This window comes from Desmodus rotundus, chromosome 7 (genome assembly GCF_022682495.2).
Source record: "Desmodus rotundus isolate HL8 chromosome 7, HLdesRot8A.1, whole genome shotgun sequence".
NCBI lineage: Eukaryota > Metazoa > Chordata > Mammalia > Chiroptera > Phyllostomidae > Desmodus > Desmodus rotundus.
This window is the reverse complement of record NC_071393.1, coordinates 3,945,645-3,971,123: the sequence shown is the minus strand read 5'-3', so window position 1 is coordinate 3,971,123 and position 25,479 is coordinate 3,945,645. Positions and strand designations below refer to the sequence as shown.

The 25,479-nt window shown below is 51.7% G+C and overlaps 1 protein-coding gene across 1 annotated transcript in view; it reads left to right on the top strand.

The window, feature by feature from the left end:
* The window catches only part of TMEM120B (transmembrane protein 120B), a 36,252-nt gene that overhangs the window by 5,163 nt on the left and 5,610 nt on the right, over window positions 1–25,479 (top strand). Inside the window, exons 2-6 of the mRNA XM_024566659.4 lie at window positions 8,686–8,804; window positions 11,194–11,310; window positions 12,004–12,063; window positions 12,705–12,800; window positions 18,234–18,323. Of these exons, the coding sequence (XP_024422427.2) occupies window positions 8,686–8,804; window positions 11,194–11,310; window positions 12,004–12,063; window positions 12,705–12,800; window positions 18,234–18,323 (482 nt within the window). The remainder of the gene's footprint in view (window positions 1–8,685; window positions 8,805–11,193; window positions 11,311–12,003; window positions 12,064–12,704; window positions 12,801–18,233; window positions 18,324–25,479) is intronic.

The window sequence follows — 25,479 nt, the reverse complement described above, 5'->3', positions numbered from 1 at the left end:
GCTCCAGCCAAGCAGGGAGGGGGCAGGAGGAACAAATACCCCCAGCTCTCTCTCCTCCCACCCTCCAGTCTTCTGTCCTGGCCCCCCATTGCCCAAACCTAAGTGGGGGGCAGAGTAAGGAAGCCCAGGAAATAGAGTCTGAAGGGGTCAGCGCAGACAAAGACTAAATTGATCTGGGGGCAGGGGCGGGGGGGGGGGGTGGTGGCTGGAAATAACCAGCATGGGGGTGGGCCTCTTTGGGAGAAGGAGACGGCAGCCCCACCTAGGAAGAATGCACAAGCGCTTTCGACCTTATGTGCACTACTATTTCTTAAACTCGGGCTAAGAATTTGAGTGTTAATGTTGTGTTTATTTTCTGTGCTATGGCTTTTCTGTCCTTTTTTATACACCTGAAATATTTCATAAAATGAGCAGGAAACCAGAATGCAATCCAACAGAACCAAAGGCTTATAGAGAAGACCAGCTCTGGGGCTCAGCGTGAGCCGTTCGCGTGATTACGGCCATGCAGATATCATTTACTGCAGGACTGAGTGGGGGACTGTGGTTGCATTTTCTCTCCCAGAGGAATAAGTGCCTTAGCATTTGATTTTTTACTGACAACGTTTGCCTTATACTTACCCCCTTTGTTTCTCCCCCCAGCTTTGTCTGTATGTATTCCATCAAGCATGTTTCTTTTCTTGGATTGGTCTTGAACTAGACAGTTGTGGGGGGTTGGGGCTTGCTTCGTGCTGCAGAACGGGTCCTTTCTTCCACAGCTGTCTGTCTGCTCTGGTGCCCCCAGCGCTCTGGGTTATTTTTAGAGGTTGCGACTTGGTGTGAGAGTCAATCGTGTTTAATACGCTGGTGCTCCCTGCGCTGTGTGCAGAGAACCGACCTCTAATTTTTGGTGAGTGTCTCCCATAATCCAACCCATTGCTACCAAGTTGAGAAATAAGAACAGTGGTTTGGCGGCTGGGTGTGTTCTTTAAAAATTAAACATACATTTACCACATGACCCAGCAATTCCCTTCCTACGCATCTATTAAAGAGAAATGAAAACGTATGCCTACACAAAGCGTTGTACGTAATACCCGTGGTAGCATTATTTATAAGAGCCAGAAAGTGGAAATAACCCAAATGTCCAACAACTGCTGAATGGGTGGGCAGAATGTGGTATGTCTGTACCAAAGTTTTATTGTTGAGTAGCAGTAAAAAATACTAATACATGCTACAATGTAAATAAATCTCAAAAAGTTATGCTAAGTTAAAGAAGACAGACACAAAAACCACATACTGTAGGATTCTATTTATATGAAATATCCAGAAAAGACAAATCTATAAGAATGCAAGGTAGGTTAGAGGCTGCCAGGAGCTGGCGGGAGAGGGGCCGGGGAGTGAGTGCTGATAGATACGAGGGACCTTATTGGGCGGTGGAATGTTCAAAAACTGGGTGTGGTAATGTTTGTACAACTTGGTAAATTGTATAAAAATCTTTGAATTGTATACTTAAAATGAGTCAATTTTATATATGTAAATTATACCTCAATAAAGTTGTTAAAAAATGGTGTAGGTTCGTAGCTTGGTGAAACAAAACCAAACCCAGTATGGATGTGCAGTGGTCTACACTTTTTGGGTGACAATTGAGTTACTGGCTTAATGAAGGATTCTGTCAGCCAGGCTCCAGTCCTTGCTCTTGGCATCTTTCAGATGACAGTGCCCTCGGCAAGAGCTTGGTACTAATGGGTCCAAGATTTGTGGCTTCTCCCCTTACCTGGTGTGATTAATTTTGCCCAGAAGGAAAGCTCTGTTCTTTGGCATCTGAATCTAGATTCTGACACTTGCCTCTCAAATGAAGATACTCAATCCAGCTGGCAAAGCCAAACAGTACAAAATGGAAGATGTTTGCTTATGTAATTGGGAACTCAAAGGTACACTGCCTTCAGGTATAAGCCGATCCAGGGGCTCAAGTGAAATCATCAGGGCTGAGCCTTCATCTACCTTTTCATTCTGTTTTCCTCTCTGTTGGGTTCATTCTCGGGCAGGAGCCACATTAACTCTGGGTTTACATCTCGTTACCTTCAAAACTAGTAGAAAAAGAGTCTCGGTTTTTCAGCAGTTCTGATAAGAATCCCACAACTGAGTGTCGTTGGTCTGAATGCCCGTCCCCGAATCAACCTGCGGGACCAGAGGCTGATGATCTGGCTGGCCAGGCCTGCGGCACATACCCTGGAGCCCAGGGCAGGGTCCACCGGCTGCTAGGCAGATCTCCTGTACTGAGCGTGGGGGAGGGAGGGGTCTCCAAAGAAACGGTGGAGACATTAACCAGAAGGGGACTAGCTGCCTAGTTGGCAAAACAACAGAAGGCCCCCATCTGGCGACTAGTTCCATTTGAGGCCACAGGGCCAAGGTTGATTGGATGAAAGGCAGGATTGGATTGCCTCAGTGCGGTTCATTCTGCCCCTGGAAAAAGCATCCCAACACACAGGTCTGTTGGAGATACCCTCATGCGCGAGGGTAAATAGGAACTCCCAGGGAAGGCCGGAACTGTGCCCCCCTACCACCTCCCAGAACCCCCCACGGACAGTGGACTGAGACAGCTGTTGTGAAACGGTGCAGCCTCTGTGGGAAAGGTGTGGCAGTCCCTCAGAGGAAATTAAACACAGAGTCACTGTGTGATCCAAGCAATCCCACTTCTGGGTACGCACTCAAAAGAATTGAAAGCAGGAACTTGAACAGATACTTATGCACCGATGTTCATAGCAATATTTTGCGCAATAAGCCCAAGATGGAAGCAACCCAGGTATCCATCGACAGATGAATGGATAAAGAAAATGCAGTACATACATACAGTGACATTTTGCAGCCTTAAAAAGGAAGAGAGTTCTGATATATGCTACAACACGGGTAGACCTCGGAGAAATAATGCTGTGTCTAAATAAGCCAGACACAGAGAGACAAACACTGTATGACTCTACCTGTATGGGGTGCCTGGAGGAGTCAGTTCAGGGAGTCAGAAAGTGCTGGAAGGGGGGTTGCCAGGGCCTGGGGAGTAGAGGAAGTGGAGTTACTGCTGCTGGGTTCGGAGCCTCAGTTGGGACGATGAAGAAAGTCCTGGAGGTGGATGGTCTTGGTGGATATACAGCGATCCATGCTTCTCTGTCGCATCAATGTTTCCCTCCCCCCTTCCTCTCCCTCTCAAAGCAATGAAAAAAATATCCTTGGGTGAGGATAAAACAAATTTTCTTAATGGGTAAATGGTAAATCATATGTGTATTGTATCACAATTTAAAAAGTTAACAATTTTAAATGATTAAAATACTAAATTTTATCAGAATTTTTAAAAAGAGCAAGTGAAAGGCAGCTGTCACGAAAAAAATTAGGTTCCAAGAAATAAAGTGATGACCGTTCCCACTGCTGTGGGAGGGGCACCGGCAATCAGCAGAGACTGGGCCTGGGTGTGGAGAGTGTGTCACACTAAAGGGCCTGGTGTCTGACACCCCCCGCGCCATGTGTGCTCCTTGTGGCTGGCACACCCTAAACCTGGAGCTGAGGACAGGGGTAGACAGACGAATGTTCTCCAATATCAGAGAGAGAGAGAGAGAAACAGAGAAACTGTGAGGGATGAGGAATGACTCCACATACCAGGAAATAAAATTATGGCAAAGCCCGTGGATTTCCCGTCCTTACCCCGACTCATGTCCTGGGGTTGAGCAGAAAGTACCACTAGTGGAGCATTAGAGAAGTGCCTGTAAAAAAGCAAATGTTGATAGCACTGAGTGTTGGTGAGACGTGCACAACTGTCGTACGCTGTGGGTGGGACTGTGAATTGGTACAGCCACTGTGCAGGCAGTTTGCCAAGATCTATTAAAACTACAAACAAGCCCGTACCCTCTGACCCAGCAATTCCATTCTCTTCCCCAGAGAGAATCGTCCCCAGAGAGGTGCTAGCGTGCGTGCCCGGGGAGGCAGTGCCAAGGATATTAATCAAGGGTCCATTGTCGGTTACGGTCAGAGACTAGAAACAACCTAAATATCCAGCAGTAGGGGACCGGCTAAAAAACACTAGTACGTGCACAGCAGGTACTAAAAAGAATGAAGTAAATCTGTTCTTACATGGTGGATTTTCAAGGCACATTATTGAGTAAGAAAAGAAAGTTGAGGAATCATTCTGATACTGTTAGTATATTTTAAAAAATCAAAAGTATGTGCGTTAGAGTATAAGCTGCGCTGTTACAACAGAGAAACCCCCAAATGAAAAGGCTGAAATGAGGTGTCTTCTTTCTTTCTCGTAAGTCTAGAGGGAGGTGTGGTCCAGCGTGAGTGGTGTTCCAGTTATCCGTTGCTGCATGAAACAGCAGTAGTTGCTTTTTGCTCATGGATTCTGGGAGTCAGGAATTTAGACAGGGCATAGTCTGGGTAGTTTGTGTTCTATGGTGTTTGTGTTCAGAGGCCCTAGCTAAAGGGAAGACTTGAATGGCTAGGATGGGTGGGGCTGCAATCGTCTGGAGGTTTCTTTACCCCTCTGGTGCCTGAGCTGGAATGACAAGAAGGTAGGTCATTCCAGTTGGGACTATGGATCAGAGTGTCTGCCTGGGGTTTCTCTATGTGGTCAGGGTTTCCATACAGCATGGTGGCCTCAGGGCAGTTGAACTTTTTGCTCCAAGAGTGAGTGTTTCAGCAGATAAGGGGGAAGCCGTGTGTCCTTCCACGCCTTTTTTCTCATAAATTGTGTAATGTCACTTTTGCCTTTTTTTTGGAGGGGGGGGTGAGGGGTAGTGTCAAACCAGCCACAAGCCTACCTATATTAAGGGGAGGGAACAGAGACCTCCACCTCTCTGCATGAGGAGTGCTAAAGGATGGGCAATCATGTTTTTAAACCGTCACAGGTTGGAGGCTCTGTCACATGAGGGTACCTGGGATCCAGGTTGGTTTGGCTGGGGAACGGACAGTGGGCTTTGCCATTTGTATTCGTAGCTTCCATCTCTGGTTTCAGTGAAACTGGACCCGTTGTTCCCATATGCCAGCCGGGCAAGGGGAGAGTGGAGGCCAAGCAGTTCCTTGTAAAAATGTGGTCCAGAACTTATATACACCACTTCTGCTTGCATCCCACTGGCTCTTAGTCATACAGCTACCCTACCTGCAAGGGAGGCTGGGAAATGTAGTCTGTAGGCCATATGCCCAGCTATAACTTTGTGGGGTCTATTGCTAAAATGAAGCAAAGGAAAATAAATATTAGGAACCATTAGTTTTTGCAACAGTGTATTTATACATAAAAAAAAATAGGTCACCCTGGCCGGTGTGGCTCAGGTAGTTAGAGCACTGTCCTGCAAACTGGAAGGTCATGGTTTGATTCCCGGTCAGGGCACATGCTTGGTTGCAGGTTCAGTCCCCAGTAGGGGCGCATATGAGAGGTGGCCGATCGATGTTTCTCTCTCATATCAATGTTTTTCTCCCTCCCTTACCTTCTCTCTAAAATAGCATGTCCTGAGGTGAGGATTAAAAAAAAATAGGTCTGTATAAAATACAGCAATACACAGGTACATAGAATATAGTTTGGAAGAATACGTGGGAAAAGGTCTAGAAGAAACTAGGAACAGTAGTTACTTCTGGGGACGGGGGAAGAAGAGGGGTGTGTTCAAGGCTGACTCCAGCTGTAGCTGTATGTAGTGTTTTAATTTTTAACAAGGGCAATGTCTTCGTGTTTTACTTTGAAATTAAATATTAATTCAAACTGAAGAGGGCCTGGTAAGCAACTGGCTGCTGATGTTGCAGTCTGGGTCTTATCTCCCTCTGGTGGCACCCAGCCCCGAAGAGTGCCAGGAGGTGACATGCCTCTTTATCTTCCAGGAGCCTCGGCTGCTGTTGCCGGGGCGCTTAGTCCAGAGGCCCCACCTTCTTGAAGACTGTGCTCCCGTCAGGGTCTCTCTGCCCCCTTCCTCTCCACTCCAGGTCTGGAGGGTTTCCTTGACTACCAGCAGATGCCGGCTGTGAGGAGAGGGCTGTTCGGCACTGCAGAGTTCAGAAGTGATGGAAACTCAGCCTGTCTCTCCACAGATTACTCACCAGTTACAGACAGAAAGCTGGTCACTGTGCAGTGGCGAAAGCGGGTGGACACCACCTTTGCTAAGCAGTTAATGGTAACGTCACGGACACCACGTCCCTCCTAATGGGAGACACTGAGCGCACAGTGTCCCTTTAGTGGCATTCTTGCTGCAAATGCGTAACCAAAATCCAATCATGAAGAAACAGTGGACAAACCCAAGTGGAAGGACGTTTTCCAAAACCAGATGGAACTCCTTCAGAGTGCTGGCAGAGTGAAGGACAAAGCAGAGTTAGGGGCTGTCCTAGACCCGAGAGGCTACCGAGATGTGAGCAGTGGCACAGGAGACCGAGTCAGGCCCCGGGTCTGGGGGGTGCTGCTGTCAGTAGACAGGTAGCCCCACGTGAATCCGGGTGGCGTTTGAGGTCATGGTGCTGTGTTGTGTCAAGGTTACATTTTCTGTATTGATCACTGTACTGTGCATATGCACAAGGATTTCCTTGTTCTCAGGAAATACACAATGAAGAATTTCGGAGGAAAGAAGCATGTTGTCCATAGCTAACTCCCAAATGGTTTAGAAAAGGAGTAGGCAAACTTTTGTGGCACAGAAGCCAAGTAGTGAGGACTCTAGGCGTTGCGGGCCGTGTGGGCTCTGTCACCGAGCACTCACTGTGCTCTGGTGGCTCCAGAGGCCGCAGACAACATGTAAACGAGCAGGCCAGGCTGCGCTCCAGCAAACCTTACTTACCAATGCTGAAATTCCAATTTCCTAGACTTTCACATGTCGTGAAATATTCTTTTGATTTTTTTTTCAGCCGAGGAAAACCCATTTCTAGCTTACTGCCCATACAAAATCGTGTGGCTGTGTTTGACCTGTGGGCTATAAATTCCTGGTGCCTGATACAGAAAAAGAACACGCACACACGCACCCCACGTGGCAGGGGATGGGGTGGCGATGAAGCAAATATGGCGTAATGCTAACAGTTGGTGAATCTCGGTGAAGGGTAGAGAGGAGTTCTTTGTACTCGTTTTTTTTTTAAGACTTTATTTATTTTTAGAGAGAGGGAGAAAGAGAGGGAGAGAGACATCTACGTGAGAGAGAAACAGCGAGCAGTTACTTCTCACACACCCCCAACCGGGGGCCTGGCCTGCAACCCAGACATGCGCCCTGACCAGAAATCGAACCGGCGACCTTTTGGTTTGTGGGATGATGTCCAGCCCACTGAGCCACATCATTCAGGGCCTTTGTACTCCTCTTATACTTCCTTTGCAAGTTGGGAATTATTTAAAAACAAAAGTTAAATAAAACAGGGGCAGAATTTTCCTTTCTGGGGGCCCAGGAAGCAGAGACCGATGATATGATTTGAACGTGAGGAACTGAGCCCCCCCACCTGGGAGCCAAGGGAGATTTGCTCACAGCATTCTTCAGCGTCACCCCTCATTGGTACCTGCTCACTTCGTGTTCTTCACCTCTCCCTTCTCTCCTGACTTAGCCCGCGTGTGTATAGGGACCGGCTTGGCAGGCATGGGAACGTAGGCTCTGGCCTTACCGTCGACCATCCCCTTTTTCTCTCCCTCTGCCGAATAGTGCATTTCTCCACCAGCCAAGAAAACCACCGCTTTATAAACACGTTCATTGGGTTCTTGTATTTAACTTCATTGGTTTCTCCAGTTGTTGGCATTTGTCTTAGATTTTCAAATGTAGAAGGAAGGGCTTGTTTCTCAGCACTTGGCATGATTTGGGGGAGGTGTGCCGTGACAGCAACGTCAGGAAGTTCCGTGTCCGTTCCCCTAGCACTGGAGCAAAGGCTCTTGTAGTTCCCTGGGCCTTGTGTCCCTGAATGGTTGTTTCCAGGAATGGGATATTGACTTCATTGGGGTGACTGTGCCGGGGGTAGGGAGGGTTGGCTGTAAGAGAGGAGGTGTGACCTTTTCTTAGCTGACATAGTAAAGAGCTCTCTTCATGGCCGGGATTAGCAACCCAATTCAAACTGGCCTCAGTGAAAAGGAATGTATGAATTCCTATAACCGAGAGTATTGGACGGTATTACATTCAGACTCGGTTAGATCCAAGGGCTGAAATGAGGCTATCAGGATTCTGTCTCTTACCAAATCTCAATTCTGGTCTCCGGTTTGGCTTCATTCTTAGGCAGGCTCTCCCCACTCAGCAGCCCCAAGTTACCTGCTACCAGGTTAGCGAACCCAGGAGAAAGAGAGCATCTCTAAACCAGTATTTCCAGCAGGGTCCCAGGACTGACTCCCATTGGCTCATTTAAGCCATGTGTCCATGTCTGAATCAATCAGGCGCCAGAGGATTGGAAGATACCAAATGGCGAGGCCTGGATCACATGACCACTCTTCCATGGAGACTGTCAACTCTACCCAAACCATCTGGACTAGGACTTTGGCCCCCCAAAGTCACATTTGGTTGCTGTCACCATTAGGAAGGACGGAACCTGGGCAGGAAAGAAAACAGTAGTTCCTTATTAGACAAGGGCGTGCTGCGCTGCCTTCCCCAATTCCAGTCCCAGGCTTCTAAGCCAGTTTTGTGTCATTTTAGCTGTCAAATTGCAACCTCTATAGTCATGTCCCCCGACATAAGCAAACTCTGGAAAATGACCTTTCACGTTCTCTCGTACACGCTGCCGGGCTGTCGCCTCCCTCAGGAGACTCACAGGATCTACAGGCAGAAGCTGGAGGAGCTGACTGCGCTCCAGACGTCCTGCAGCAGCTCCATCAGCAAGCAGAAGACGCGGCTGAAGAACCTGAAGCACACACTCCAGAGGTAGGCGGGGCTGCACTCAAAGCTCCCCGGGTTCTCAGGGTCAGAGACCCAGCTCAAAACTGGCTTGAGCAGAGAATGGAAATTTTAATGGAAAAAAACCAGGAGTGGCTTCAAGCATCACTGGACCCAGGGGCCAAAGGATGTTTTTAGGAATCTGGTTTTTTCCTTTAAATTGTGCATTCCTGTAGATTGGCTTCACTCTTAGACCGAGTGTCCCCTCATGGTCACCAAGATGGCCACCAGCAGTGCCAGGCTTATATCCTCCAGCCTTTCTTCCTGTTGGCTTGGCCACCCAGCCAAATGAGAACTTGTCTTTCAGCACAAGTTCTGGATGTGATCCTCATTGGCTGGAGTTGGTCACGTGCCCAACTGTGAACCAGTCACTGAGACTACTTAGTGACTAGGTCATACGTTGAGTTTATGGACCTTGGGAATGGGCCAGCCCTCCTTAAACCATATGGAGGGGGAAAGAGGATGAGAGGTAGTTCCCCAAAGAAAAGTTGTTATAAGAAGTCCTGCTGGGCAGGTAAACAGGAAGCATCCTTCTCATGGGGGTGGGAGCTCACCCCTCAGGCTCTCAGGCTCCCTGGTGGAGACAAACTTGAGCTCATAACTTAGTTCAGTCCCCAGTCCTTGTGTCTTCATGGTCCCAGAAGTGCTGTCATCCCCCGTAGGTGACGGGGTCCCGTGGATGCTGTGGTCCCCCCGTCAGGCAGGGAAAATGGGGCTCTGACCTACCTGGGCCTCCATCCCGGAGTGTGTGGCTCCTGGTCAGTTTTTGCCTTCCCTCGTGGGCACTTTTTGAGAAGGTTATTGATTGTGCCCCTAACCTTAGCTGACCACTTCGGAAATGGAGGCCCATTTGTCATGGGGGAAAGTGTAGGCGGTCTTGTGCAATGACGTCGCCTCTCTCGGAGACACACATCTTACTTAGGGCAGGACTTCAGATGCTTTGATCTGTCTGGGGTTGTCAGCCTTGGCACTGCGGATAATTCTCGGCTGCCGGGGCCATCCTGTGTGACGTAGAAGGGTTAACAGCATCAGCCCCTCTACCCACTAGATGCCAGTAACACCTTCTGCTCTGTCTTCTGCTCATCCAGAAGGTTCCCAGACATTGCCAAGTGCCCCCCATTGAAAAGCCCTGGGTTCGAAGGTTGACCCCTGAGGTAGGTTCTTACACTGAGGACCCCTACTCCAAGAGTGTCTGTGACTTGTTTTTCTAGTTGTGAGAGTTACAGTCACCGAAGAATAACAGTTAGACTTTGATTAGGTGACTGCTTACACTTTTAAGGCACCTTCCTGTCTGCCCCCCCGTAATTGTCAGGTTATTCCTTTAGAGCAGTGAGCAGAGCCCCTGTCCCTTTGTGTCCCAGCTTTGTGTCCTTTGCAAAAGGCACTGACCTATAACACTTCCCTGTTGTAAGCTTTCCACTTAGTTTGCTTCCTGTGACTAAATCAAAGTCATTTGGAAACAAAAAGGAATAGGAAGAGTAATAATATTGCTAGTAGATTTCCACTGAGCTCATACTATGTGTCAAGTATCATTCTAAATGCTTTTTTTTATGTTGCTTCATCTCTTTTAGTCACCCATGCACAATGACTTGTCTTCTGGGTCGTTGAAGCAATGGGTCAGACCACATTGGCCACGATAGTGTCTGTTGACGTGGCTGGCCGTGGAAACCCCAGCACCACATTCATCTGAAGGGCACTCCCGACGAAGCCGACTCATTGGGCCATTCCCATCCACGTCATACTAGTTCAGGACAGCCAGCCTTACTTCTTTCCCTTATGCTTATTCTTCTTGGGAGCGGTGTAAGACTGCTTCTTCCTTAGCGCCACCACGAGTCTCGACACACGATGAAGGGTGGACTCCTTTTGAATACTGTAGTCAGACAAAGTACACCCATCTTCCGGTTCCGTGCTGGCAAAGATCAGTCTTTGCTGATCAGGAGGAATTCCTTCCTTTATCCTGGGTCTTGGCCTTTCTATTTTCTATTGTATCCGAGGGTTCAACCTCGAGAGTGATGGTCTTCCCCATACGGGTTTTCACAAAAATCTGCATCTTGGTGGCGATTCCACCACAGATGGTGGATCCTAAATACTTTAAATTGCACTTACTCACTTGTCCCAAAGGCATTGTTGAGGAGGTAGGCTCGATGTTATCCCTGTTTTTTAGATATGGAAAATAAGGCAGAGAGGTTAAAGGGCACTCGTGAGGTCAGAGGGCTGGCTGGGAGCCAGCATCAGAAGGAGAGAGTACAGGTAGAGACTTGAGTTTGCAAGAAACATCGAGATGGAGGGATGGGAGGGCAGTGCCCAGAGCTTCCAGATTATTACTCCAGTCCGAGTAACGGCCCTGCTTCTCCTACGCCCACGCCGCTCGCCACAGGTACAAGCGCCATGCCAGTCAGGAGCAGGCAGAGCTGGTTCAGCAGATCGACGCCAGCATCAAGGAGCGGCAGAACCTCTTCTTTGACATGGAGGCCTACCTGCCCAAGAAGAACGGGTAGGAGCTGGGAACTTACACACCCCCCACACTCTGCGCCCTGCTGCAGGCAGACGCCCAGGCCTAGGACACCTGGTCTGCGTGCCTCCCACCTTCCCAGTGGGGCTTGAGGTTGAGGGGGAAGGGCAAGAGTGAGGGCAGGGAAGAGAAGGAGGCTTCCTCGCGCGTTTCTCCGTGAACACAACAGTGGCTGTCATTGGTGGGGAGGGCGGCAGGAGGGAGCCTCCTGGGGCTGGAAGTGTGTGATTCTTTGATCTGGGTGTCGGTTGCATGGGTGTGTAAATATGTAAAAACTCATCATGTTGTGTACTTACGACTTGTGCACTTTTAAAGGTTATGCCTTAATTTTAAAAAGAGGCTGCTTCAAATAGATAAATTGTACGTATGCTTTTACCTTGTTGGCTGGAACTTAGTCACATGTTCACAGTAGCTGCAAGAGAGGCTGGGAAATATGGTCTGTAAGCCAGCTAAAAGGAGGGGAAACGGGTCAGTTATGAGTGTCGTGTGTCACAGTCCTCACGTTCTCTAGCTGGTCATTATTTGCACTCAAAGAGAGACCTGTTGTACCGCTGAGTTTAACATCTTATGTTCTACATTGGCTGCTCAGTGGTGACTATTAAGTGTGACTGATTTTGGTTGGGGCTGCTGCCAGGGCTCTTAGGGACGTGGCGGCCTCACAGTCTTTCCTTCCAGGCTCTACTTGAATCTGGTCCTCGGCAACGTAAACGTGACCCTTCTCAGCAACCAGGCCAAGTGAGTGCCCCACACCTGCACCTGGCTTTACGGAATCCAGGCATTTTGCTCTTTCAACTCAGGCGAGATGGGACCAAGCTAGGATTTTTGCATAAATGAAAAAACATTAACAGTTGGCACTCTGGCTTTTGGTCTTTCTGGCACTCTCCTCCCCAGTGGGCAGCCCGCGGGGAAAGCCTCCTTCCGTCCTGCATGAAGTCCGTATGTCAGGCGGGCGGGACTGCCTGCTGCCTGTGAGAAATGGCTCTGCCCCACTCCACGCCTCGGCATGCACTTTTCTCCTGGGAGCAGACGGTGTCCACCCGAAATCTGTCAGTTTCTGGGGAACTGGAGCCCTGGTGTTCCCACGGCAGTAGCTGGTTCGGGGAAGGGACCCTGTTTCTGCTCCCTGCCCAGCCCCTTACTCCCGGAGCCCTACGTCGGGAGTCCAGGGGCATGGGAAGCCACACTTTGGTCCTCGTCCCCTGATTAATTGTCACCATTCATTCAAGGCTGGGTCCTTCCCTTTCCTTGTGGGATGTGGGTGGCAGTATGTCGAGGATCTAATGGGGCAGGGGTCCCGCCCCCAATGGCATATAGTTATGTTACTGTAAATGTAGGAAAAGTTGCATGACCTTTCCTGGGTGTGTCCGTTGCCGTAGATTTGCCTACAAGGACGAGTATGAGAAGTTCAAGCTCTACCTGACCATCATCCTGCTCCTGGGTGCTGTGGCCTGTCGCTTCGTCCTTCACTACAGGTAACGCAGCGTGGCAGTGGGGGGCGCGTGCTGGGGGTGGAGAGGGCACCGTCAGAGAGGGAGCCGGGGTCTCTCCTGCATCCGCAGTGTTGGGTGAGGTGAGGTGTAGATACCGAAGGGCCGTTTCTCATGAGAAATAGTCCCACCCACCGTCCACCTGTCCACCAGATGTCTACTCAGCAGCTGCTGGGCAGGCCTTAGAGGGTCGTACAGGAAGAGCCCAGTTTGGCATATTCATACAGTGGAATATTATCTGGCCGCAAAAAGAAAGAAAGTTCTGACACAGGCTACAACGCAGGTGAATCTTGAAGACATTACACAGTGGAGCAAAAGTAGATTTACAGTTGTGAGTACGCAAAACAGTTTATTCTTTTTTTTGAATTTTGTTTTAAAAAATGTTTGATTTTAGAGAGAGGGGGAAGGGTGGGAGAAGGAAAGGGAGCGAAACATCGATGTGAGAGAGAAACTTCAACTGGCTGCCGTCTATACCTGTCCCAACTGGGAATTGAACCTGTAACCCAGGCACGTGCCCTGACCAGGAATCGAACTGGTGAGCTTTTAGTTTGCAGGATGACGCTCAGCCGAGAGCCACACTGACCGGGGCCAGAGTTTATTCTTGTATTATTATTTATTAGTTATTGAATTATTTTTCATGCGAACAATATGTAAACCTCCTTTTGCCTCACCCTGTATGTTATGTGAAAGACGCTGGTCACGAAAGATCAGATGTTGTCCGATTCCATTTATATGAGATGCTGAGAACAGGCAAATCCACAGAGACTGAAAATTGATCAGTGATTGCTGGGGCAGAGGGGAGGGGAGATGGCGGCTGACTGCAAGTGGGTGTGGGGTTTCTTCTGGAGCAATGAGAATGTTCTGGAATTAGATACGAGTGATAGATGCACAACTCTGTGATACCACAAAAATCCCCATCAAACGTATACTTTAAAAGGGTGAATTTTATGGTATGTGAATTGTATCTCATTTACAAAAAGGAAGGAAAGGAGAGAAAAAGAGAAAGGGAACAAAAAAAAAAAAAAGGAAAAAAAGAAAGGGAGGAGAGAAAGAGAGGGACAGATCACACACAGCCTGGGTTTGACCCTAGCTTTGAGACTGACTGGCTGTTACCATGGGCAGGTTCCCTCGGCGACCCTCAGTCTGCCCGTCCGTAAAACGAGGTGACACCAGTGCCTAACGCACAGGGTTGTAGTGATGACTCAGTGCGTGGACCCTGCATGTGGAGGGCTCTGCCCAGGGCGTGGCACCCAGCGGTGCATTGGGAGCAGCTGCTGTTGGGACTGCAGCCACACTGCCCCAGGCGGTTTCCTTCCTCCGTGTGGCCCTGGGTTTTCTACCCCAGGGGAGGCGGCCAAGCACAGCTTGGGCCTTTGGCCCATGTGGTAAGGGTTTATTTCCTAGCAGGCGCTTGGCTGGGAGTCCACTTGCTGGTCTGGCCACTTGAATGTCCAGACAAAGGCCCTTTTAGACCCTGGGCCCTGCTTGCCTGCGGCCTCGGGCCTGGCCCGTTTCCCTGCAGGGCAAAGGCTGCACCTATCAGTCCTGCCTACTCACACGCCCCTCTGGAAGGGGGTAAAAGTTCTTAATGAGCAGCCAGACTCCCTGCACTGGGACCTCTGGGGCCCTCAAAGGGCAGGCCTGGGGTGTGTCATCCAGTTCTAAGGCTCCCCCAGGGCCTGGACGTGTCCATTTCTCCCCACCCCCTCCGCATTCATTTCCAAGGGGTGTCGTAACAAAGCACCACAGACCGGGTACCTTAAAACAGCAGAAGCAGATTTTCTCTCGTCTGGAGGCCAGGAGTCCGAAATCAGGGTATCTGCCTGCCAGGCCGCCCCTGAAGGCAGTGGTTCTTCCTCGCCTCCTCCGGCTCCCGGTGTCGCTGGCTGTCCTAGGTGTTCCTTGGCTTAAAGCTGTTCCGTTCCAGTCTCTGCCTCGTGGGCCTCCATCTTGCCACACGGCCTCCTTCCCTGTGTGTCCTTCTGTCTCTCTCATGACCTTCTCACGAGGACACCGGTCATTGGATTCAGGGCCCGCCCTAATGCAGTGTGATCTCATCCTAACTGCATTTACGAAGACCCTGGTTCCCAATTCTTATTCGGAGGTCCTCGGCGAATGTGAATTTGGGGGGCAGGCACTGTTCAACCCGGTGCACCTTCTGTGGGTTAAAAATAGGGCAGACAGCTCATCTCCGTCCCCCCAGGGAAGCTGGCCCTGCTGCGCAACCTCGGACAAATAACCTAGCCTCGCCCCGCCTCAGTTTCTACCTGGCAGGGTGGTTGTGAAGACCAGATGAGTTACACCTGTCACGTTCAGAATAGTGCCTGGCACACGAGTGCTGCCTGGTGTTAGCAGTTGTTGTTATTGCACCATTGTTCAGTGCTAAGGCTGGGCAGGCAGGGGCAGGATCACAGCTTAGTATCCTGAGCACCTGAGCGTCCAGGAAGCAGGCGTTTCTTCCCTCACATTGCCCTGTCTCAATCATTTCCTTGCTGGGTGCCCCACCCTAAGGCCCTTCCATGGTGCCTCTAAGTCTGCATCTGGGCATGGCCCGCATCCGTCAGAGCATCCTTCAGAGCTAGGGGTCCTACATCCAGCTCTGCCACTTGCTAGGTCAGCACTCAGTATTGGGAACTTGCAACTACTGGGCTGGCCTCGGATGACCTTGAAGAGGCTTGAGTGATGACGTCGGAGAGTGCGATGCCTCCTTCAGCTGCCTTCAAGCCAAGGATCGCCCTCTGCTTTTGAAGCAGGCAGGGAAGAGGTGGTCGGAGTTCAGCTTGGGATGAGTGGGCTTGGGTTCGAATTTCACTCCAGTGCTTACTAGCTGGGTGATCCTGAGCAATTCACTCCCCCTCTTGGAGCCTCAGTTTCCTCATCCGTTAAATGGGAAGTGATATGGTCTTAGTTTGGGTTCCCTCAGAAAAGATCCCCGAGACAAGCATTCGAATGCCAGTATTTTGTGTAGGAAGTAATCCTAAGAAACGCTGGTGGGGGGATGGGAAGTGAGACAAGGAGGGGGCGTCCCACAGCACATGGGATTCAGTGCTGCTGGGGAAATGGGGTGGAGCATGGGGGATAGTGTGGAACATGCCTCCCTAATCCCACCGGAGGGGCGAGGGAGCAGGGGGCATTTAGCTCTAGCTGCAGTCAGTTGGGGGAGTTGAGGGCTGCTCCCAGAGGGGGTCACCCCCTCTGCTGTCCTCATCTGCCCCTCACACCAGCATGGGGAGCGCAGGGGCCTGAGAAAGCCCTCAGGTATGCCAAGAGGAAGTTGCAGGTCCTGGCTGCTGAAGTCACAGACAGGCACAGGTGTGTAAGCACGCCCACTACAGGAACCAGTCCTGTGGGATCATGCGCGTTTCCAGAGAGCTCGTCCTTGTAAAGTTCCTGCAACACGGCAGGTTCCCAGTGGGCAGTGCTGGCCCGGTGTGGCAGGCTGAATAATGGCACCAGAGGTGTGCGCGTTCTAATCCCCACAACCCAAGAATGTGTTACTTTACAGGACAGAAGGTCTTTGCAGAGGGAGTAAGTTAAGAGCTTGAGGTGGGGAGAAGACCCTGGCTTAACTGGTGGGCCCCATGCAATCACATGCGGCCTTGTGAGAGGGAGGCTCAGAGCCACGGGGGTGGGGGGGGGCGTGATGGCAGAAGCAGAGGTCACAGCCGTGTGGGGCCATGAGACGAGGCGTGCTGGCCCTCTCCAGGAGCCAGAAAAGGCGATGGTGACATGGGTTCTATCCTCCAGCCTCCAGGAGGAGCATGTGACCCGTTTCAGACCCCAACCTCCAGAACTTCAGAGAATAGCTGTGCCCACTTGTTACAGCAGCAGCAGGCAACTCAGACCGTCCACAGAGCAGACTGAGGCTGCACTTCAAGTATCTCGGGGCCATAAAACCGTTTTTGCTTTTCTTTTTACTGACAACATAGAGGAGGAGACTAGTGAAAAATTCCCTGGTGACTGTGACTTGCTCTGGGCCTGTCTCTTGCCTGAGCTCAAATGTCAGGATCTAAGTGACTCTGTACCCGGGGGGCCCATCCCCGCTCCCCCGTTTTACCTCAAAGTCAAACGGCCTTTGATTTTCTCACAGTTCTGTGTCTGAGAGTCATTTATGCAGCTCTGGGCACCCTGTGGTGCTTCCGGAGTTCCGACAGGGAACATGCGCAGGTCTTCCTAGGCTGCAGGCACTGTTCCGAGCCCTTCATTAAACTCGGCTAGTGCTCGCGGCAGCCTGCACGTGGGGAGGTGCTGTTTCTCTCCCCACTGCACAGGTGGGGGAGAGTCACTAACCTGTCCCTGGTTCTCCAACTGGGAAGAGGCAGAGTCTGGATTTGAACTCAGGCCCTGGGTTTCCAGAGTCTGATCTTGACCCTCCTGAGACTGCCTTTGCAGGCCACCTTCAGCAGGCTTGGGCTGAGAGTCTGTCATCTGTGACCACAAAAAGGTCACCTCCCAACGTCTTTTTTTATTGTTAAAGTTGTGTCTTCCTTCCATTCCAACCCTCCATCCCCACCCTGGGGCATTGTAGTCTGGGGAGAGGCTCTCCCAGTTCAGGGATAGATGGGGGGAGCTGGGGATTCACCCCCAGTCATTTCTATGCTGAAGGGCTCTGTGTGATGCTGGGAGGCACCGAGGTGCTTCCCCTTCAAGGTCAAAGACATAGCCTTGGTTGAGGTCTCACCAGAGAGACCAGCCACGGGGTGGGGGAGACTTGTGTGTTGCAGGCTCTCTCCCAGAATCCTTCACCTGGGAAAGCTCGTGGAGGGGACTAGTCTTCCTATTTTATAGACGGAAAAGCTAAGGCCAGGCAGTTCTCTGACAAGCCACACAGAGCGTGCCTGCCAGCCCTTCACTCTGACCAGGGCACTGCACGGCTCCAGCCGCCCCATCTGTCCACCTTTGAGGCCTGCTCCGGACTGTAGTCACTGTACAGGAGGCAGGAACTTGTTAAGTTCTTCTTACAGACAATTCAGGCCATAAGCATTTTTTTGTATGTGCAGCAAAATTTACGGCTAGTGTAAGGGGACAGTGGAAGTTTACACTGTGACACTGCAGACGGTTTTAAATAGCACGTTAGGTTTCCTGCTGCAAGTCCTTCTGTTGCCACCCCACCAGAAACTTCTTATTTAGAAGGGAGACAGGCTGTCGTGGGCTGCGTGGTCAGGGCAGGAGGGAAACCTCAGCCAGAGCCTTCAGGGCCTGTGGGATTCGGGTGGAAAGGCGAGGGGGGTGAGCATTCCCGGTGCAGGGAAGACAGCTGAGAGGCCAGGCCCACTCTGCCTTCCCAGGCATCGGTGGTTCCAGAGGCACGCTCGGTGGCAGCCCTGGGCCTGGCTGGCTGTTCTGTTGCGGTGGGGCTGGGCCAGCTGACCCGGTTCTCACACCTGCTCCCCTCCTGGGGCTGTTTCTCTCCACCAGGGTAACGGACGAAGTCTTTAACTTCCTGCTTGTGTGGTATTACTGCACCCTGACGATTCGGGAGAGTATTCTCATCAGCAATGGCTCGAGGTAATTGGAGGCCCGGCTTTGTGGGGGGCATAGGGGCAGCCAAAGGGAAATCTGTCACAGCGAGGAGGCAGGTGAGGGCTGCCCCCCTCAGCCTGCCTTCCCTTCCTCCTTGGGGGGCTCTGGGTTGGTTCAGACCCAGGGAGGAGGGACACGTGTCTGCTACTGTGGCAGCGTCACTTGTGTGGTCAGTCTCTTGCTTACGAGAAACCTTAACTCCAGTGGGCTCAACATAATGGACATTTATTTTCTCGTATCACATAACAGATCCTTTGGGACTGACCTCAGGTAAGGCTTAATCCAGGTGCTCAGACAGTGTTGTCAAGACCCAGACTCACTCTCTCACCCACTCTCTCACTCACTCACTCACTCACTCACACCCAGTCTCTCACCCCTGCCTTCTACAGTGTTGCCTGTTCTCAGGTTCCATATAGGGACATCCAGCAGCTCCAAGCTCATGTTTTTACTTCTAATTTTCCCAGTAAAATAGGGCACATTCCTCTCTTCCAAGAGTCTCACCGCGTCCCATTGGTGTTTGTTGGATCACATGCCCATCTCTGAACCATCTCTGTGGCCAGAGAACGTATGGATACAGTGATTGGCTGGGCTTGAGCCGCGTGCCCACCCCTGTGGCTGTCATTGGAAACCTAGAAGCTGAGTGTCAGGAGAGGACTGGTTCCCCAGAGGAAGATTGGGATACTGTCCCTAGAAGGATGAGCGGGTTCTGGTGACAACAGTGTTGGTCCCTCACAGGGAGACGAGAGTCCCAGGACTCCGTTGAGATCCATGCCCACCACTGGCAGGACCCATTTTCCATAGTTCTGATTCCTTTTGGGGGGGGGCCGTTGGAGCCTTCACACACCATGCTTGTCCTTGTCATTTCCCCAAACACGAAGTAGCAACTTTCCAGCCACCCCCCTTTCTCCCTCTGGAGACTAATAAGGAACAGCCAGGATCATATATTTAATTGGGGGCCTCTGCCAACCCCCACATAATTTGCCACCTTCTCCCTCTCCTGCCCAGCGGTCTCTTAGGGCAGACCTCTGCTCTGCCGGACCTTACCCTGAACGTAGAGCCAAGAGGTAAGGACCAGGGGAACGGCGGTTCTTGGGTCTGCAGCCCTGTAGCACGTAGTCTCTTTGAAAAGATCAGTGTTTCTCAAACCACACTCCTTCCTGTCCTGTCCGCGCCCTCTTCGCCATGTCCTGTATCACCTGGGTGACTACTTTCCCACATTTCAAGTCAGCCGTCTCTCTATCTCCCTTTTTTTTTTCTTAAATAAATATTTATTTTAAAAGGAAACTTTGTTTCACCACGTTACATGGAAAACTAGCATGAATCGCAGGAAAAAGGAAGTAGTATAAAAATATTGTTTTGTTTTCATTGTCTAATTCATTGAAGACTCTGAGCCTGAGGCCTGCAGTCTCTCTCGTGTGTGTGTCCACGTGTAGAGAGAGAGCGGACGGATCTGGAGAGGCCTTAAAAACGACGTACTAGCATCTCACCCAGACTCGCTCCTTGACTTAATCAGGGGAACGGAGAGAGCATTCTGTGTGGTCTAGTGTTACACTTGAGTATCATCTAAAACTTGGTGACACACGCCCCAGGCTTTGGGAAACACTGAAATAGAAAATCCTGCTCCATAAATAACATTCATAACTTTCCGTAATGTTAGTGAATAGTATCTTTCTGCTTTGGGGCATGGTTGGAGGGTAGCCAGGTAGCGTATGGTGGGGAAATGAGGCCGGGCATTTGGCAAGGCCTCCCGGTTACTAATTCTCTCCCTGTGCTGTGGGCTCTCTGTCGGTCTTGGAGTCGCCCCCCCCCCCCCCCCCCCCCCCCGCCGATGGACTCACATTAAGAGGGATCGGGGGCATGCTAGGTCTCTAATGGTCGCTGACACTTTAGTAAGAGTTACTCTGGTCAGCTCTTTTTCTAGGATGATAAGCTGTGGATGGGGGCGGGGGATGGTTACCAGAGAGAAGGGAGCGGGACTGAGTGCAGGTGCCTGTCAGTGTGGGCACACCAGGAAAATGGGAGGGGCGCAGAGGGAGGGAGTGGGGCTCCAAAGCCAAGCCTTATTTGCCTAACGCTTTAGCAGGGGCTTTTCCAGGGCTTTTCCAGGGCTTTTCCGGAGTCTGTGCTCTGCCGGGACAGCAGGAAGTGTTGTCTCTGAGCGTGTAATGCAGAGCTTTGTGTGCTGGTCCACTCTGCACCTCACCGCCATTCTTCACAACGTTTATCGAACATCTCCTGGCTGTCAGACACTGCGCTGGGGACTCCAGGGTAGCACTCACTCTGGTGCCTTTGGGGGGCAGAGTGTTTTGCAAGACCCATTCATGGCACATGTCACTCAGGAATCACCCGTTGTGACGGCACCGCTCCTCCAGGCCTGTGCTGCCACTCGGGCCTGGGGCAGGGGTCTGGATGCCGTGTTCGAGGGGAGTCTGGAATGGGAGTGGTGGGCCTGGCGCCTCATCTTTGGGAATGACTACGGGGGTAGTGGCCAGAGCTGGGTGACCAAACCTGGTGACTGACTCATCTCGACATCTGTTAGTCTCCACCCTCCCCGGCTCCTCCTCAAGCTGATTTCTCTGGGAAGTGGGCAAGGGAGACAGATGCCTTGGAGGCTTCCCCTCATACTTGGCCCTTACCAGGGAAGAGCTAAGAAACCAGCAGCTAAGAGAGCATAGTGAGAGGGGGAGGGGAAGGGGCCCAGCTTGGAATGAACTCGACCTTTCTCATCTCCGAAGCATCCCAGGGCCAGCTCAGGAGCTCAGCGTTGCCGCCCAGTGAATGCCCCATGGTTTGTCAAAATGAATGCAACTCAAGCTCTGCAGTCAGTCAGGGCCCTTGGGGCCATACCAGTGACCTAATGACAGGTGGCGTGGAGCCGTATGGCTTCCTGGAGGCTTGGTGCCCAGTTTTAGTCTGACTGAGCCTCTTTCATCCTGTTCCCCATTGCACTAATGACCTGAGTTCGGGTGTGGTCAGGGAAGCAAGCCTAGAGAGGTGGGGGAGGAGGGAGACTCCCCCATTTTGGGATGGAGCCACCCTTTCTTTGTGTCTGATGCCTCCCATGTGAGATGTAGCTCATTAGCTTGGTTAGGGCAATAAGCAAGTCAACTTCCCTTGCAAATTTGCAGATGATGGGAAACCACCTGATAGGAGTAAACATGAAAGGGATTTATGGGAGCATATAGACAGTTCTCAGAGGTAAAAAGGGCTCAGTGTTAACAGGTCCCCCTCCTTCTCCCTATTCTGTTACCCCTGGAATGGGCTCCCAGCAGCCTAGATCAGCATCCTATTGGATCTGCAATCCCAGAGCTTCTTTCCTTCACAAATGTAGCTGTAATCTTGAGACAGACTTCTGATTGGCTAGGTTTGGGTCACATGCTCATCCCTGAGTCAATCACTGTGACTGGAGCAATACAGAGCCCTGATTGGCTGGCTCTGGGTCATGTGCCCAGGTATATTACTCAGCTCCACCCCACCATCCAGACTGGGTGTGGGGGTGAGCTGGTTCTAGGAAAGAAAGCTGAGGCCTGGAACCAGCCTGGGGGTGATTGACAGGCAGGCAAAACAGCAGATGTCTCCTACAGTTAGTTCTGGGCCAGAATAAGTAATGAATCAGGGATCATAATTCATTTTCCTGGCCAGCCAGCCCATGGCACCTGGCTCTCACAAGCTTTTATAGGGACCGTTCCCGGGATGCTGAGGCACAGTGGTGGCAGGCAAGGGAGGGATGCTCAGTGTAGAAGTCATTCTGCCAACTGCCCAGATTACCAGAAGCACAAAGCCAGGAACGGCCTGGGGATGAATAGTGGCTGGCGCACGGGTCTTGTGCATGCACGCAAACGTGGCCCAGGTGCCCTATAGGGAGGGCCAGGGTCTTCCTGGGCACCATCCCCAGATGCCAGACCTTGCTGTCCCTGCCTTCCGGCAGGAGTACACCACTCTTCCTGGGTCACCTGCCATCTGCTCCTGAAGAGGCCTCCAGCCCCTGCGAGCTTCATTTCTGTCTACAACAGGCTTAGACTGCCACTGGGTGCAGGTTTTCTTTTGGGGTGACAAACGTCTTAAAACTGAGGTGACAGTTGCACAACTGTGTGAATCTATATATTTTTAAAGATTTTCTTTATTTATTTTTAGAGGGAGGGGAAGAGAGGGAAAAAGAGAGGAAGAGAAACATTGATGTGTGAGAGAAACATCAGTTGGCTGTCTCACTCACCCCCCTACTGGAGACCTGGCCTGAAACCCAAGCGTGTGCCCTGACTGGGTTTCGAACTGGTGACCTTTTGGTTTGTAGGCTGGCACTCAGTCCACTGAGCCACACCAGCCAGGGCTGTGAATCTGTATTTTAAATGAGTGAACTGTGTGTTATCTGAATTACGTCACAGTAAAAATGTTATATAAACATGTGCACAAAACCTGCCCAGAGCCCTGGGGTGTGCAGGTGGATGATGGGGCCAGGGAAGAAGTGACTTCTAGCCTCTCCCAGTGGCCCTGAGCTGTGTTTATTGGTGGCTGCTGTCATTGCTGGGCTCTGGGCACAGCACGCTGTGGAATTAGAAGCTGCTGCTCAGCCGAGCTTGTCTCCCAGAGCCTGTGTCTGCTCAGGAGAGCTCTGGGGCTTACGTAGCACAAAGGGGCCTGGGCTTACCGAGACCCCAGGCCTTGTGTGTGGCTTTGCCCTTGAGGGACCTGGGAGATCTCCAGTGAGGCTTCTCGGGTGCTCTTCAAGTGAAAAGTCTGAGGATGTGGCCACCTGGCTTTTCTATCAGAAAATCGGTGCCTGGGCCTCATAGGGCCTGACAGACAGGACAGGGACAGGAGGAGGCAGAGAAGGAACCAAGAAGTGAATGGACGTCTTATCTCGTCCCACGGACGCACGTGGCACCTGCAACCGGCTCCTGCCACCTCTGTGCTGGTGGCATCCAGACCAGCTGTGGCTTTCACCAGCTGCACCTCCTGTGCACAACTTTATTCATGTCAACATTTATTTAGTTCCTGCTCTTTACCTTGTGCTGAGTGCTGGGAATAAAGGAAAAAGCCTTGTCCATCACCATAACCCTTGAGGGACCCTGAGGCCATTGTCTGAACACATGGTGTACGTCCAGAACTAAGATAGGGCTGCAGGGAGGAGGGGTGAGGAGGAGCCAGTCCCTGCTCAGGATGTCTACGTTCCGGCCTGGGAGGGCTAAGACTGTCCAAACCCATGGATAAGGACAGTGCAAATGGAACCCTCAACAACACACCAGTTTTCACCCAATAAGTTGGGCAGAAAATTTAAAATTTTGTATCGGGCCTTGGCGAGGGTTTGGGGACCCAAATAGCCTCCACTACAGCCGACAGGAGTGTAAATTAGGGCAGCGATTTTGGAAGATGCTTTGACAAGTAACACGCACACCCTCTGAGCCAGCCATCCCACTTCTTGGAGAAACAGGGTCATCATACTAGGGGACTTCCAGAGGCATGTCTTGGCAGCAATGAGGACGATAGTGACTGTGGAGGAACAGCCAAGTAGACTCTGGCACAGCGACATCCTGAAACGTCATGTGGCATGTCAGACGCCAGTGACAGCTCTGTAGGTACTGGCCTGGGAACCCAGAAAGAAAAGCCAGTTGCAGGATTAGGAAAGTCTTATCCGGCAGTGCCTCCCCCAAACCAGCAGATCCTCGGGCTCCTCCTCGTGAACAGCAGTGCCCTGGGCCCCATCTCCTCACTGGGCCCCATCACAGAGAGAGAGAGAGAGAGAGATGGTTAGCTCTGGGGGGACATAGCTGGATTACTCCTACACATGCCTCTGGGGTCCCAGTCACTGCCGCTCAGTCCTTGGGGGGAAGGACCCTGGCTCCTCCCAGGCTGCCTTTGGCAAAGTACCTCTCTGCCACATGGTGTTCAGGTAACATCTCCCAGAGAGGGGCTGGGTAAGGCCAGCTGAGGCCTGAGACAAACTCAGAGACTTTGAAGGACAACGGTGTTCAGGTCCAGCATTCCTCCTAGGTGGCCCCAACACGAAGGAGGAGTGACAACCGGGATCCCTCCCCTGCTGTGGAGTGAGGACCTTGAGCTGGGGGAACACTGGGTTCTCACAGCAGGGACCCCCAGCCTCTGGACTGGATGAATAAGGTCCAGGGCTGGGCAAGGGCGGGCTCCCTGGGGGCAGCTGTGCCTGGGGTGCTGCGGTGCTGTGTGTGCAGTCTGTCACTGTTTCTATCCGGGGCAATGCAGGTGGCTGCTGCTCTGTGTTAAGTGTGTATGTGTGTGTGTGTGTGTGTGTGTGTGTGCGCGCGCGCGCGCTATGTTTATTCAGTGCTTACTGAGCTCCTGCCCTGAGCAGGTGCATCAGTGAGCCAAACCGACAAGACCCCTGCCCTTCCGGAGTTGATCTGAGTGGGGGAGGGTGTTCAGAGAACCAGCGAGGAAACAATAATCATTTCAGAGACGGGTGAGCTCCTTAAAGAAGGTGAAACAGGATAATGTGATCCAGAGTGGGCTGGTCTGGCTGATTTAGATAAGAGGGTCAGGGCAGGTCTTGGAGGAGGTGACAGACAAACTTGAATTTGGACCAGGAGCCAGGCAGGCCAAGGCCTGGGAGCAGAGAGAACAGCAAGTACAAAGGCTGGTAGCCAGCTTGGGCCACCACCATGACAAAACATGACAGAGCGGGCTGCTCACACAGCCGCAGTTCTGGAGGCTGGAAGTCCAAGACCCGGGGCCAGCAGGGTGGGTTTCTCCTGAGGCCTCCTTGGCTTGCCGACAGCCCGTGTCCTCATGTGGCCTTTCCTCTGTGAGCACTCCTCGTGTCTCCTCCTCTTAGAAGGACACCAGTCCTCTCGGATGGGGGCCCACCCTCATGACCTCATTCAGCCTTAGTGATCTCTTCAAAGGCCCTGTCTCTGAGTACCGTCCCGTGGGAGACTAGGGCTTCAATCCAGGCATTTAGGAGGGCACAATGGAGCCTGTCGCAGGTCCCGAGGTAGGAATGGTTCAAGGAGGAAAAGAAGGGAGGCGGGGCTTGCAGTGGGGGTGAGATTGGGGCTGTGTCCTCAGGGTGTGCTTCTGTGGGACTCGTGGCTCCTGGTTGAGGGCTCATATGTGGGTGTGTGTCTCTGTAGGACAGGGAGAAGGGGGTGTCCCCCCGCCACAGGCAGGG